A 14454-nucleotide genomic window follows, 5' to 3' on the forward strand; every position below is an offset into this window, starting at 1 on the left:
ACGATTGCATACTATTTAAGATAAAAGGAAACAATGCTTTTCATTTGCTTTATTACAAAACACGAGAACTTCCTCTTCAGTCTGCAGCTACTTACCAGTTTTCCTCCTGTTATTGGCTCCATCTACTCTGACCAGCTTCCCTGTGCCTGCTGAAGAAAATGCATCGCCACATCCGGATGCTGCCACTGCCATGTCTCATCTTAGGTATCGTGTCTGCAGGGCAAGATGATTTTGAATGTGTGTAGAGACAGTTTGTTGAGAGACATCAGATACTACAGAGAGAGACCAGGCTTTGATTGAGACACTGCTTAATCGAGGTTGGGTTACACAAAGAGCCAAAGTCCAACAAGGATTTAAGGATGAAGATTAAAAGACACATTAATTTTCATAACACCACCACAAATAGCTTTATGAGTGTGGGTCAGAAAGTTGCACTTTGGTCTAATCAAACCAGAGCACCTTCATGTTTTTGATCTCCCAAACATTATTGGGGACAAGCTGTAAGAAGGACTTATATGGTTTTATCGCTAAACCATCGCTTTCTTCTTATCAGTCTTCCATAGAGGTCAGATTTGTGGAGGGTATAGACCACAGATTTCTCCACCTGAACTATGGATCTCTATGGTGGCCTCTCTGATTACTACTCCCCTTGCCAAGCCAGCCATTTCACATGAAGAGATTAGGGAGGAACATATGATTTAACCCTACTTTAACTTCTGCATAATTTTATCTCTGACCTTCACAATGCTGTTTGTTCACTATTTTTCTCTGACAAAACTGCGGCACCAACATATAACTGCTAAGTTTATTCTGTGAACAACTTATCCGGAATGAGAAAAAAATAGGAGACACGAGTACTTTTGCTCAACCCTTTACGATATGGTATGAAGAAAGTAAGTAAAAACAGCAGAAATTCTGCAACGGCTGTGATATAGCACATCTATGCTCTCACGTTAAAACTGCACACAGGGACATGAGTGCTTAGGGGCACACACACACACACACACACACACACACACACACACACACACACACACACACACACACACACACTCCATCTGTCCATTCAACCTCCCACTGCTTTTGCCGTGGCTCTATCTGCAAAGCAATGTGTGAGGCCTCACAGAGTGCATATTTCAGGGCACTGTTTTCTTTGACATGTTTGTTTAATGCACTGACTTTTTTAAAACACAAGTAAACTTCAAAATCAAGCCCACATTTATGAACAAAAAAAAAAAACCCGAGAGTAAATTAAACCTACAAGGATGAGAGGAGATAACGGTGAAGTCTATCCTTGCCCACATCAAATGTCAAAGGAGATGTTGCCATCTGCTGGACGTTAGCGGGAATTACACAAGACTGAGGAAAATGAAACGTGAATACGGTTTTGTTTTTTCAGTTCTGGATGATATGGCTTAATTATGCTAACACATTCTGGGATTAATAATGTTTTTATGGAAACTAATGTAACGTATGTTAAAAACAGAACTTCTATCTTTTTTGTGTAAAAAATCAGGGGTGTTTCTGTTTTCTACCCCCCCCCCCCCAGCTTTTATATGGCACTCAATATTGTTTTACTTTGTTTATGTAAAATAAACTTTATTAATAAACAGTGTAGGGAATATGTAAAAATATGTGTTAAAAATGTATAGAAATATATGTTTGAGTATATTTGGATTACCTTTTATTCAAACGGATCCACCTGATCGGATTAATACAGTAGATCAATAAGTAGGGATGATAAGCTTTATTGTCTGTCCCAGAGGTGTGAAATGACAAAATAAAAAAACACATAAAATGGTAAAATTGCACTTGGGCAATCTGTCTTTTCTGATACAGGAGAGATGATCTCAAGTAGGCTAGCTCCATAAAATGTATGAACCAAACGGTCTTTTTCTCTCTCTCGACAACACATGCTGTTTTATCCTACTGCAATCACTCTGTCTTCATTTGGGAAATTTATTTTATGCATTTTTATTATTTTTACACCGTGACATGTTTACACAACAAAACACTCAATACCAAAATGAGCCTTGATTGGAATTTCTGAGTTTGAAAGTTGTGGCAGAAGTAGGTCCACTATATTCCTAAAAATATTTATTCACAGATATAAAATCAAATTGAATGAAGATATTACAATCACTTCCATGGTCACAGGTGTATAAAATCAAGCAACCTGTCCTGCAGCCTGCCTCTACAAAAACATTGGCGAAAGAACGTGTCACTTTCTCAGGATGCCACCTGTGTGATGAATGAGTCCAGCCATAAAATGATCTTGCTATTAAATATTTCACGGTCAGCAGTTAGTGGTGTTCTGGCCAAATAGGAAACAACTGAGTGCGACTCAGCCACAAAATAGAAAACTATGTAAAATGAATGAGCGGGATCAGTGGATGCTGAGGTGCATAGTGCACAGTGGTCACCAACTCTCTGCTATTATTTGCCACAGACCTCCAAACTCCTATGTGACCTTCAGGTTGACTCAAAAACAGCTCACATACAGCTGCAAGGCATGGGGGTTCCCGGACTCTAGATCAATGGAGCCATGTTTCCTGGAGTGAAAAACGATGCTTCTATATGTCGCTTTGCAATGAATGAGTCTGGGTTCGGCTGTTAGAGCAGCGAGTCTCAGTCAAATTATTCGTCCAACATCAGTGTCTGATCACATAAATGTATTTCTAGAAGAATCATATACTAATAAAATCTTCAAAAACACTTTCCTAAACCTTGTGGAGGGTCTGCCCAAAAGATTTGAAAATGTTGTAGCTGCAAAGGGTGGACATGATACGATATTAAAACCTATGGATTAAAAACAGGATGCCGCTTAGTTCATATACAGATTGTGTGTGAAGGCAGACGAGTGAATGCTTCTGCCAATAGAGCAAGTTTACTAGTTTGTTTTGTTATTTCACCCTCATAGTAAACATAATTTCCATCCACTTAAAACTTCTATTTTCTTCCGTTTTCATACAGAGTTGTCTCTGGTGTCTGTTCTCCCGAGTTGCAGCCGAAAATGAATGATCCCTTTATCAGTTGTGAGTTTACTTCCACTAATGGTCGTGAAATCATCACTTTTAGTGAACTCGCTGGTGCCATAATTATAGGCCAGTGAGTCAAAATTAAAGTTTTGATGTTTCTAAAACTTTCAGTGCTATCTCTGTAAAAGATTCAATACAATTCAAATGTATTTATATTGTGCCAATTAACATGTTATCTCAATGCACTTTACAAAGTCAATTCAATCAAATCAGACAGACAGATTGCTCATAAAGTTTTCCATCTAAGGAAAACCGTCAGATTGCATCAAGTCATTGAATTGCAGAAGATTATTCCCCCTGAAACAGCATTTTGCTGCATTGCATGTCATCTGCATTGTCGATGGCTTTGCAGCAATCCCTCATACTGAAGCCACGCCATAAGGTGGATAATCCTTGCACTTTCAGTTACATATCAGAACACATACACCCCGTAGTTGCAATAAGTGATTAGTTAAGATACATATTCCACTTATAAGTGTGCACATGTGGTTTTATATATCCACTCAAGTTTCATTTTGTGTTGTGATTTGTAACTAAATCCTTGTTTCTTACCTTCCTTTCCATATCCCTGAGTTTAGTAAAACCAAAAATCCCAGCCAGGGCTCAGATCCCTTAAATGCAAGGAGGTGATAATTGGACTGAACCACTAGCTGCTGGTAGAGAGGGGGTTATTTGTGTATTTCAATTCAGTTCAAATACATATTATTTATATAGCGCCAATTCACAACACGTCAACTCAAGACAGTTTACAAAGTCAAATTCAATGAAATCATAGAGAAAGATTGGTCAAAAAGTTTCCTATCTAAGGAAACCCAGCAGATTGCATCAAGTCTTGACAAGCGGCATTCACTCCTCCTGAAAGAGCGTTGAGCCACAGTGGACAGTCGTCTGCATTGTTGATGGCTTTGCAGCAATCCCTCATACTGAGCATGTATGAAGCGACAGTGGAGAGGAAAACTCCCCTTTAACAGGAAGCAGAATCCTCCAGCAGAACCAGGCTCTTTGAGAACGGCCATTTCCCACAACTGACCGGGGGTTAGGGAAGACAGAGCAGAGACAGAAACACCTAACATAAAGTGAAAAGTTAAAATAAAAACAAGTAATGCAATATTGGAGAACAGTAGGAGAACTCAGCAGAGTGAGAGAAATAGATCTTGATATCTTCCTTAGCCTAAACCTATAGCAACATAACTACAGAGAAAGCTCAGGATAACCTAATCCAGATACATTTATTTGACACTTTTTGACACCTATTTACCAGGCATGGTATTAAGTGTGGAGGATAGTGTTTGGCAGTAATGACGATGCAGAGTATAGTGGAGTACCTTTTTTGGGATTTTGATTGACATGTGTAGTGTAGCTTGATACTAAATGTTTGTGATGCCAGTCAGATGTCAGATCAGAACATGTTGTTTGAAGGTAAGGTTTAAAATAACTGACTGTATTGATAATTAAATCTTAATGTTTTTCTGAACACAGAATCAAACTCAACACAAGCAATTGTTTTATTTGAAAAAGTGAATTAATATGTACAGTACAAAAAAACATGAGATCAGTCCTGAATCATCTCTTAACTTTTTTTGCTTACCTCATACAAATAAAAGCACTTCACATCATTATCATCATCATCATAATCAATGTTGTCAGTGAAACCTAAACCAGTAGGTATCCTCTTGGTCACAAAACAAGCAAGATCTGCATCGTTTCTCCCTGCGTCTGTGTGATGTCTTTAATCCTTTTTTTTTTTTTTTTTTTGCTGACTAAAGTTCGCCCCCTCCTGTTGGAAGTGGCACATGGCTCCAAATCTGATTAGTACAGCAGACTCCAGAATAGATCATGGATCCAACATCCACTGTCGAGTTGATTTGATGTCTGATTTGGCTTCCATTAACCCTTCTGAGAACTAAAACTAAACACTATGATTCCCTAAATATCTTGAGGGTTCCCGGCTGAAATGATTGCATAGCTCTGAGAGGTGGCTCCAGCCCTCTCAGACCAGTTTACAGCAGAAAAAAAAAAAAAGAAGAAGAAAAAAAAAGACTGAATTATCAAACACACTTTAAACTAAAACAGCCTTTGCTCTGATTATTTTAGCACTATTGCTGGAACACAAGTTTGAAAAACATACAGACATCATTCAAACTGAACATAAAGTAAACGTGGCATAGAGTTGCACCTCAGTAAAGTGGAATCCCGTCAAAAGGTGGATTTATTTCTGTAGGTCAATTCAAAAAGTGAAAGTCAAGCAAGATGTAGAGTCATCGGTACACAAGTACTTATTTCTGTTAATTTTGATTATTATTGCTACCAGCTAATAAAAGCCCTCATTTCAAATTCTTTTTAAAGAATAAGACCAACGAGCATGGCAAATCCTCCCTGACTGTGGACACGCCACACTGGAACTAAAAGAACTTGGGTTCTGTGGCTCTCCGCCAGTCTTTTGGGAAACTTAACAACAGTCTTGTCCTTTTTTCTCCTTAACTCATGTGAGACACGTTTGGAGTAGTTTTTGGATCCCAAGTAGCTTAACATAAGGAATACCACAGCTAATATCCCTGTCAGATCATCCTATTGTTCCATGATCTACATTTGTTTGTTACATCTCACTGTATATTCCCCTGCACACCTTATGCAGAGTAATTTTGCGAAATTGTGGTAGTATTATCTAAAGGCGCGCATTGCCAGTGATCAAGGGAAAGTATGGGCGGTTTGTGGCTGGGCATTTGTTGAGAAGCTTTGAGCTGAAGGGGACTATTGACTCCAGCCACAGTCCACATCCAGCTCTTAAATGAGATGAAGACTGCAAAGATCCCTGCTGCTTGTGCACCTATTTCTACTGTCTTCCTTCCACTAAATTTTCCTTTGCCATACTTCGAGGCAGTAGGCCTACTCTATGAACAGCCAGCTCTCTAGCAGTGGTACATGCACTTAATTCATAAAGCGCTTTTTCTGGTCAATACTGACCACTCAAAGTGCTTTACACTAGAGCCACAGTCACACATGTGAACAGATTCATGCGCGTATCTATAGGCAACTTCAGGTTAAGTGCCTTGCCCAGAGGCACATTGAAATGTGGCAGGAGGAAGCTGGAATCCAACTCACAACGTTTAAATTAAAGGAGGGCTTCCCACTGAACCGCAGTCGTCCAAAGACCTGTTGTTTGCTGGTTCAGTAGAGACTCTGCTATTACTCTATTTAAATACATATTTTCTTTCACTTTTTGAACTGAAGTATAGAAGCAAATGCACTTTTCAATGACATTCTAATTTATTGAGATGGACTTGTACTTTCCCTGCCTGTCCAGTGTCATTAAAACATCTGCGCATAAACAGCACGTTATAACAGAATCCTTTTTATACTTCATATATCCGACACACTGTCTTTAAATTGTTCTTAAAGCAACCTTTGACCTGGTGTAACATTTACAGCCGCATGCATCATCCATTTTGGCAAGCTTTACAAACTGAAACACGTTCCAAAATGTTCCCGTACTGAGTGAAACGTCGCTTTAAAATGCATACATTCCACTTTTGAGTTCTTCATGGTGCCGCCCTTTTTTGCTACTTTTTGTGCACAAGACCCACGATATCAAAATGGATTAACCAGCCAGAAGAGATGAAAGGTCACTTCGTCCTCGCCAAGCTCTCACATTCAAGTTGTTGCATTGAATCTGCATTTGTTAATGCATGCCTGGTACATTTTTAATGGGATACAATGGGATTGCTTGATCCATATTAAATGAGGTTTTATTAGCAGGGTTCCCTCATGATTAGCACTTAGAGATTCTTATGAGCGTCATGAAGGAATGGCCACAGTGTTTTGATATTCTTTTTTTTCTTTTGTTTAAAGGATAAATAAAACAACAGAAACAGAATTTGGAGGAGTGCGCTTACTGAGGCGCGCATACTCACACGGACTAAACATCTCATGAGCTACGTAAAATAATACGGTCATCTCGGCTATAGTTAGTGACAGCAGTTGTGTGTTTACGTTTAAGTGGAGCGAAGCCCAATTTTGCGGCTTCGTTTGGCCCTCAGAGCCCACCGTACGCATGTTCCCATCAAAGAGCTTTTCCCTTGGATTTAAATATTTTAGCAGGTAAGTCCACAGGGAAGAACACAAGATTTTTTTTTTTTCAGTTCCACAGTGAGTGCAACACATGTTCTAGGTAAGGAAATGTTCTTGTGCACGTTCAGCTGCCTCCTCATCCACATCATCCTCGTCGTCATCCTTTCCGACACAAAACAAAACCATACCACTGTGGGCGGTAAGTGCAACAAGAGTGTTTTAGCGAGCTGGAGTCTCAGGGCAGGTGCTATAGCTCGCTGTGGCGCACGGGAGGCTCCAGTTTGTGAGACAACGCGGTGAGGACTTTGTCGAATTTCTCGTAGCGCTCCGACTGGCTGCCCTCGGAGCCGCGGCTGCCCCATAGCAGGCGCATCTGGAACTCCGTCTGGAAGACCTCGTGTAGCTCAGCTCGCTCCTGAAATCCTGAAAGGGAGAAGCGATGCAGGTGTTCCATGAAAAGTTCACCGTAACGGTGGCAATCAGAGAGAAAATGGGACCAAAGACAAGGGAATCAATGCGGCTTTTAGTAAAAGCAGTCTGGAGAAAGACACCATTAAAGCCTCATTGATGAAATGGTTACATAGGTCAATCATCTTTAAAGAGTAGAGGGAACTCATGCTTTGATGAACCAGTCTAATTTGTTAAAGGCCTAAATAAAAACAACAACATTGCAAAGCTGTAAAACAAACAAAACAATTCTTGATAATTTGGCAGGCTTGATTGAGACAAAAGAAGTATACAGAGGTGTGAAAATTATTTTTCATCTTACAGCTTAATTCTGTTTTTGCTATTTTGTCACATTAAAATGTTTCGGATTACATACAATTTAACACCAGACAAAGATAACCAGAGTCGCCAGAATTTCATTCATTAAGAAAAAAAAACTCAAACCAATCTGGCCCCATGTGAAAAATCACCTCTAAACCTAGCAGCTGGTTGTGCCTCCCAATATGGCTAATGATAGTTGGTGAAGAGTTTTTTTTTTTTTTTTTTTACATAGCCGGGGGGAAATTTGGCACACTCTGGCTTTAATTCAGCCGGAGGGTTCTTGAGCAGAGAAGCCTGTTTAAGGTCATGTGACAATATCTCCATCATATTTAAAGGGGAAACATTGTGCTTTTCAGTTCTTCCTTTTCACCTTGGCATTCAGCTGTGGGCTAAATAAAGTGGAGCTGCGATGCTTTGGTCTGAATTCCTCGTTAATTTGCCCCAACGGATTCAAAAAATTGGTAATGCGGAAGTCCATGATACTGTTTAGTAGCTCTGCAGCAAATACTGTGACGTAATTGGCTGTTATAAAATGAAAGACAGGAGAAGATGGCGTTTGTGTAAGGCTAATGTGGGAAGACCTTCATAAATCAGGAAGCATGCGCAGAAACGAGCTATTTGACTAAACCAGCTTACATATTCCATCAGAGCAATAATTTAAAACATTCAAACGATCAGTAGCATGGAAAACAACGCTGGGCGATGGTCAGTAGGAGGGGAAATAAGTTAGAAAAAAGACTTTAATATTCTCTGTCACCTCTTTTACAGATTAACATTATGATACTACAATAACAGATGATGATATTTTAGTGCATTTTACGCATCTTTACAGAAGATGCCACTAGTTAAACAAGGTGCAGTACCTGCATTTGGATGGAGAATTCACTTAAAGCCTAAATCATAAAAGCCTTTGAAAAATTTTGTAATGTCAAAATTTATGTGCTTGTTTTCTCAGAAAAAATACCCATTAAGCATAATTTACCATTATGGATACTATAATAATAATAATAATAATAATAATAATAATAATAATAATAATAATAATAATAATAATAATAATAATAACTTTAAAAATTGCCATCACCTGCTAGATAATTTTTTTTACTGAAAAATGTCTAAAGTAAACATGTTAATGCAGGCTCTCAGACTCCCTGATAAAAGGGGCCAGCTAAGGTCACGGTGATCGATTGGCTGTTATAAAATGAAACAAGTATGAACTGAAAGCTATTGACAGGTTGTTCAATAAGGCAGTAATGGCATCAAACAGGGCTCCAATAACCTCAATGAACATAAGAACATAATAAACATGCGCGCAAGATCAATACACCAGATCTCTGGTGCTGTGACGCACGGATTATTTACAGAAAGAGTTAAGAAGAAAAGCATCTAATTCACATTAAAAGCCACAAGGAAGTTTCTAAGAATCAGTCTTCCTGAGGTCAACATGCATGTCTCACCCTGCAGTTTGGCCTCAGCAGTAGTTCTATAGATCTCCCCGTGATGTGCAATGGTACGTGCAGCCTCTAGGTGGTGCATGACCACGTCCACTCCGGCCTCCGAGCTCTCCCAGGGCTCGAGCACCTCCCCGACGGCGCCGCCCCGCTCCAGTAACGACAGCACAGGGAGGATGTGGGGGAAGGAGGTGTTGGACACGACACCGGATTCTGGGGGAACAGGACAGGGTTGCAGTTTCGCTGGGAAATAAACATGCCCTCACACGGCAGCTACCAGGAGCTCACCTTTGCCGTCATTCATGTTCTTCAAGAAGGGTTTGAGTTTCTTCTCATACAGAATAGCACCCTCTGTATGCCTCTGGCGTAAAGTCACCCATGTCTGCTCCAGGCGGGAAATCTGAAGCAAAGCAAGAACGAGTAGTCAAAAGCATGCTGGACGTTCTGCCTTAATGGAATCCTTTGGTGTCCTCCCTAGTGATGGCGATAGAGCTCTCACCTGTGGCATCTCCAGGGCTCTCATCACAGCGGCAAACCCAAACATGTTTCCCAGGTTGCTTTTCAGTTCGGCTGCTAGTTGGATGGTTTTATGGAGCAGGGCCGCCCTCTCCTCTGTGCTTCCCGTACAGCCAAGGAGGTCCACGGCCATCATGATAGACATGGTGTAGAACCTGAGGAAAAATGGAACTATTCATTAATGAAAGCAAACTTATTATGGGGAAAATGGGCTTTTAAGGCAAAGCCACGTCGGAAACGCTTATAGAGTGATGTGCAAAAGTATTCCTTTTTCACTTTTTCCACATCTAGTTACAACACAACAACAAACTCCAATGCATTATATTGTCACCTTTTTAAAATAATGTTGTTTTTTAAATAAAGTTTAAAAAATAATGTTTTTTATTTTAGGTTTTTCAGAAAACACACAAAAATAATACACCAATAATTCATTTAAGTTTTTTAGACAAAACCTAATCATTTTTGGCAAATAATTATATTGGGATTTTATCCGACACATTAGCACAAAGAACACTTCTGAAGGTGAAGGCAATGAAGACCGATCTAAGAAAGAGAGCATGAATAAGTTGCATTTAACTCCCATTTACTCTGACATGTCTCGATAGATTTTGCCGCAGCAAACTTTTACCAGATACATTCAGAACGGAGTGAAACACGTGAGCAATCTAATCTCAGTAAAAATCATCCCATCACCTTAAAAGAGAGGGTGCATCGACTGCCAAAATATCAAGACGTGGCTGTCCACTGAGAACAACAGACTGGGCAAAGAGGGAATTTAATCAAAGAAGCATCCAGGAGGCATCTGATAACTCTGGATGGGCTGCAGAGATCCACAGCTCAGGTGGGAAAATCTGCACCCATTATCCATGCACTCTTCAAGTCTGACCTTTATTGGCAGAGTTATGAAAAGAAAGCTTTGGGTGAAGGAGAACTACAAGAAGCACTTTTTTTGCAGTTTACCACAACAGATCTAGAGTTAATAAACATGTAGAACAAGGTGCTCTGGTCAGATAAGACCCAAATTGAACTTTTTCAACCGCACACACTAAGCAACATACGTAATGGAAAACTTCCATCACAAAACACCCTGAACACACCAGCACCACATGCTGTGGGGAGGAACTTTTCTTCAGCAGGGAAAGGGAAGCTGGTCACACTTGATGGGAAGATGAAAGGACATAATTACAGGGATATCATGGAAGCATAATTGTTTGAAAGATGCAAAAGACTTGAGATTGGGGCGATCATTAAAGATGCATAGCCATGTTATTTGACATTTTTTAAATTTATACGTAACTAACTCACTCACTGGTTGCATACAAAGTTTTTATGAAAGATTATCATGTCCTGCTGCCGTATTAGTTATTATTTTTGGCATTTTACTCTTTGGTTTTGCTCAGTTTGTTAGTAAATAAAGTCGTTTGTGTTTATTTATAATGACAACGGAAGTACGACGCTGCGCGTGTGCAGCTGAGATAAACCAGGAAGCAGCTAATAGCTATTAGCCTCTCCCAGCAAAGTAATGGAAACAATGTTCCAAGATCCAGTGAAGAAAAAAAAAAACACTAAAATATATGATTCCAAGAGGGAAAAGACTGGAATAGTGCTGGGGATACAGTACGAATGTTGGTGTTCACTGAATCGAAAGCTATTGCTAAGCTGCCGGGATGTGACCGCAGAGTTGATTGACGTGAGTAAATGTTCTGATTTCTACTGTGATATTAGTAATAGCAATACTCTTCTTAGCCTCCACAGTGAAAAAATAATTAATAATAGATTGATTGATTGGTTCTTACATAATGCTGTGTCCCTGTTTGCGTTTATGAACGGGAAATTAATTTCTCCATCATGTTTTGATATAAGGCTGTTAGATCGTTCTATTTAATAAATAACGGTTGGTTTTTGATCAAGCCGAGCGGCCGCTTTACCGCGAGACATTTTAGAGGGCAGTATTATTAATAGTGATTTATTAATTTAGTTATTATTATAATTATTATGCTTTCTGATAGTTCTGCGTTACTGCCGGTAGATGGTGCCACGTCTGTTTATATCTGCCCATTGTGCCTGATGCTGGGGTTGTTTTTAGGCTCAAAAAGGGCTATCAATATACAATCATGGTGGACGCTTGGTGTGTATAACCTTATTTTATCATGATCAAATGGTTTTTGGTCTTTTATATAAGCATATAATGTGGCTATACCTTTAACCCAAACATACAGACAGAGATCCAGTTTAATAGTTTTCAGTGGTGTCCAAAGTCAATCCACGAGTGTCCTGCATGTTTTAGGTGTTGTCCTGGTTCAACACAGCTGAACCTAATGAGTGCTTAATCTGTAGACCCCTGCAGACCTTGATGACAGACTGGGAAGGTAAATCATTCATTTGAATCAGATGTGCTGGAAGCAGGTGACAGATCTAAAACATCCAGGACACCGGCCCTCGAGGACCGGAGTTGGACATGCCTGGTTTAGATCAGAGCATAGTTGTATTATAAATTGGCCTGAGTCAAGATCAGTCGACGTTTTTGGCACGACATGAAAATTGATGCTCACCGTCTCTCTAGATTTAAGTGTCTAGATGTGCAAAGCTGGTAGAGACCTACTTTAAATGATCTACGGATGTAACTGCGGTAAAAGGTTTTGAAAAAATAACACGTGTCAGTGCCTTGTGTTGGTCTACCACATAAAATCCCAAGAAAATACTGTAATATGACAACATTTGGAAAAGTTAAAGTCACAAAATACTTTTGCACAACACAGCAGTGGCAAGGTGTGATGCACCTATAAACTGTAATAGTATATATATATATATATATATATATATATATATATATATATATATATATATATATATAAATATATATATATATATATATATATAAATATATATATATATATATATATATATATATATATATATATATATATATATATATATATATATATATAAATAAAAAAACACATTTGTACCTCTCCAGCAGGTCAAGTCTCTGCTGATGCCCATGTGGTAAAGTCAGTAGCTCCAACCCTGAGGACACTCCCATCATCCTTTGCATTTCTGCCGTAACGCCTAATATTCTAGCAACCTAAACAAGAGAGCAATAAATAAATATTTCCATATATACACATTACAATATTTATGTTTTCCATCATGCTTGTTTCTTTTCCTCTCATTAATTACGCATTTGTCAGTTTGTGTGTACATTTGGACGTGTGTAGGCAAACTGCGTACCTTGCAGTCCACAAGGGTGATGTGTTTAGCTGCGGTACTGGCATCAACTTCGCCCAGCAGCTCCTTCACTCTCTTCAGCACGGACATCTCCAGAGGCTTGTTTTCAGCAGGAAGAAGGCAAGACTCGTACCTGCAGAAGGAGCATTTCAGGGATTTAGGAAATAACGGACCACGATGGGACGCAAGGTAGTTCTGGGTCCTGTGACTCGTAATGCTGTTCAGCTTTAAATATACATGAAGACATTTTAAGAGTTCATGTTTTAGAAATATGCAAATTTGGGATTGCGGTAAGATCGCGTCAAAGTCTCTCTTATAAAGACCGACTTATAGTCTGGATTCACCAGAAACATCAGCATAAAGGAAAAAAAACAGGACGTTTATGAATGCGTTACGTAACACTTCCCTTTGTTTGCAATTTTTAATTATGTTACTGTTAAGTGTACTAGTTATTACAGTTTTACAAAAGGAATACACAATCATAAGCTTCTCCAAACGTCTCGGCTTTCACCATAGAGTTTCAGGACATTCTACAGCATTTAGGTATTTAAAGAAAAAATATTGCATATTTGATTATTTTTCACAGGCCACAATTTTTCCAGACTGAGATAACCGCTTTAATTGTTTCTCTACATTAAGAAAAGAGTACAGCCATAGAGTTTTAATCCCAAATTTGCTCCTGGATGTACCTGGATGGCCTGAATAAGGACGTTGACTCCACCACCGGGGCACTGAATGTCCCCTCTCCTCCTTCTCTGGCTTCACCTTTCCTCGCTTCTTCCACTCGCAGCCGCTCTACGTAACTCTTAGTCGGGGGTTTGGGCGGCCCCGAGGGGCAGGGTCTCAGGTCACAGTAACTCCCCGCCGTCTCAGAGGAGTGCGGTTGGTAGTGGGGATGATGGGCAGGCGACGAGTGCGCCGAGTGAGAAGTTTGCGCGGGATACTCTGCGGGAGTGCTGCCGTCCGAGGGGCTGAGCTGAGGTTCGCTGGAACGGCGCATGGCGGGGGAGGGAGGGACGACAGCCAGGACCCGTCCGCCTGAGTGGGCTCTCTGCCTGGTGACTGGTAAGGAAGAGACGAGGCGAGACTTCAACGCTGCAGAAGGAGTCTGTGTGATGGCAATGTTTTATTTATGTGTCTGAGACCGTCACTTACCAGCACTATACGCTGGAGACAGCGGGGTTTCCCCGACAGGCGACAAGGGGCAGCGGTACTCTTGAATCTGGTCCATGCTCATCGCACAATTGCGCATTGCGTCTTTATGGTGGTGGATGGTTGACGGGCTGCAGACAGCATTTTAAAGGCGTGATTTACATGACAGGAAACGTCTTGTTATGGAAAGCTTGATTCTCACAGGGAGAAGAGAACAGGTGATGTTTTACAGT

The 14454-nt window shown here is 40.1% G+C and overlaps 1 protein-coding gene across 5 annotated transcripts in view; it reads right to left on the minus strand.

The window, feature by feature from the left end:
• Nucleotides 1-4525: 4525 nt before the first annotated feature.
• Nucleotides 4526-14454, minus strand: part of sh2d3ca (SH2 domain containing 3Ca) — a 75952-nt gene continuing 66023 nt past the window's right edge. For all 5 annotated transcript variants that reach the window (XM_012871138.3, XM_012871137.3, XM_021320780.2 and 2 more), the window contains 8 exons: nt 14225-14352; nt 13759-14131; nt 13073-13202; nt 12811-12926; nt 9825-9996; nt 9614-9725; nt 9332-9538; nt 4526-7529 (listed from right to left, as the gene is read on the minus strand). In XM_012871138.3, the coding sequence (XP_012726592.2) occupies nt 7354-7529; nt 9332-9538; nt 9614-9725; nt 9825-9996; nt 12811-12926; nt 13073-13202; nt 13759-14131; nt 14225-14352 (1414 nt within the window). In that variant the 3' untranslated portion in view covers nt 4526-7353. The remainder of the gene's footprint in view (nt 7530-9331; nt 9539-9613; nt 9726-9824; nt 9997-12810; nt 12927-13072; nt 13203-13758; nt 14132-14224; nt 14353-14454) is intronic.

This window comes from Fundulus heteroclitus, chromosome 8, assembly GCF_011125445.2.
Source record: "Fundulus heteroclitus isolate FHET01 chromosome 8, MU-UCD_Fhet_4.1, whole genome shotgun sequence".
NCBI classification, from domain to species: Eukaryota; Metazoa; Chordata; class Actinopteri; order Cyprinodontiformes; family Fundulidae; genus Fundulus; species Fundulus heteroclitus.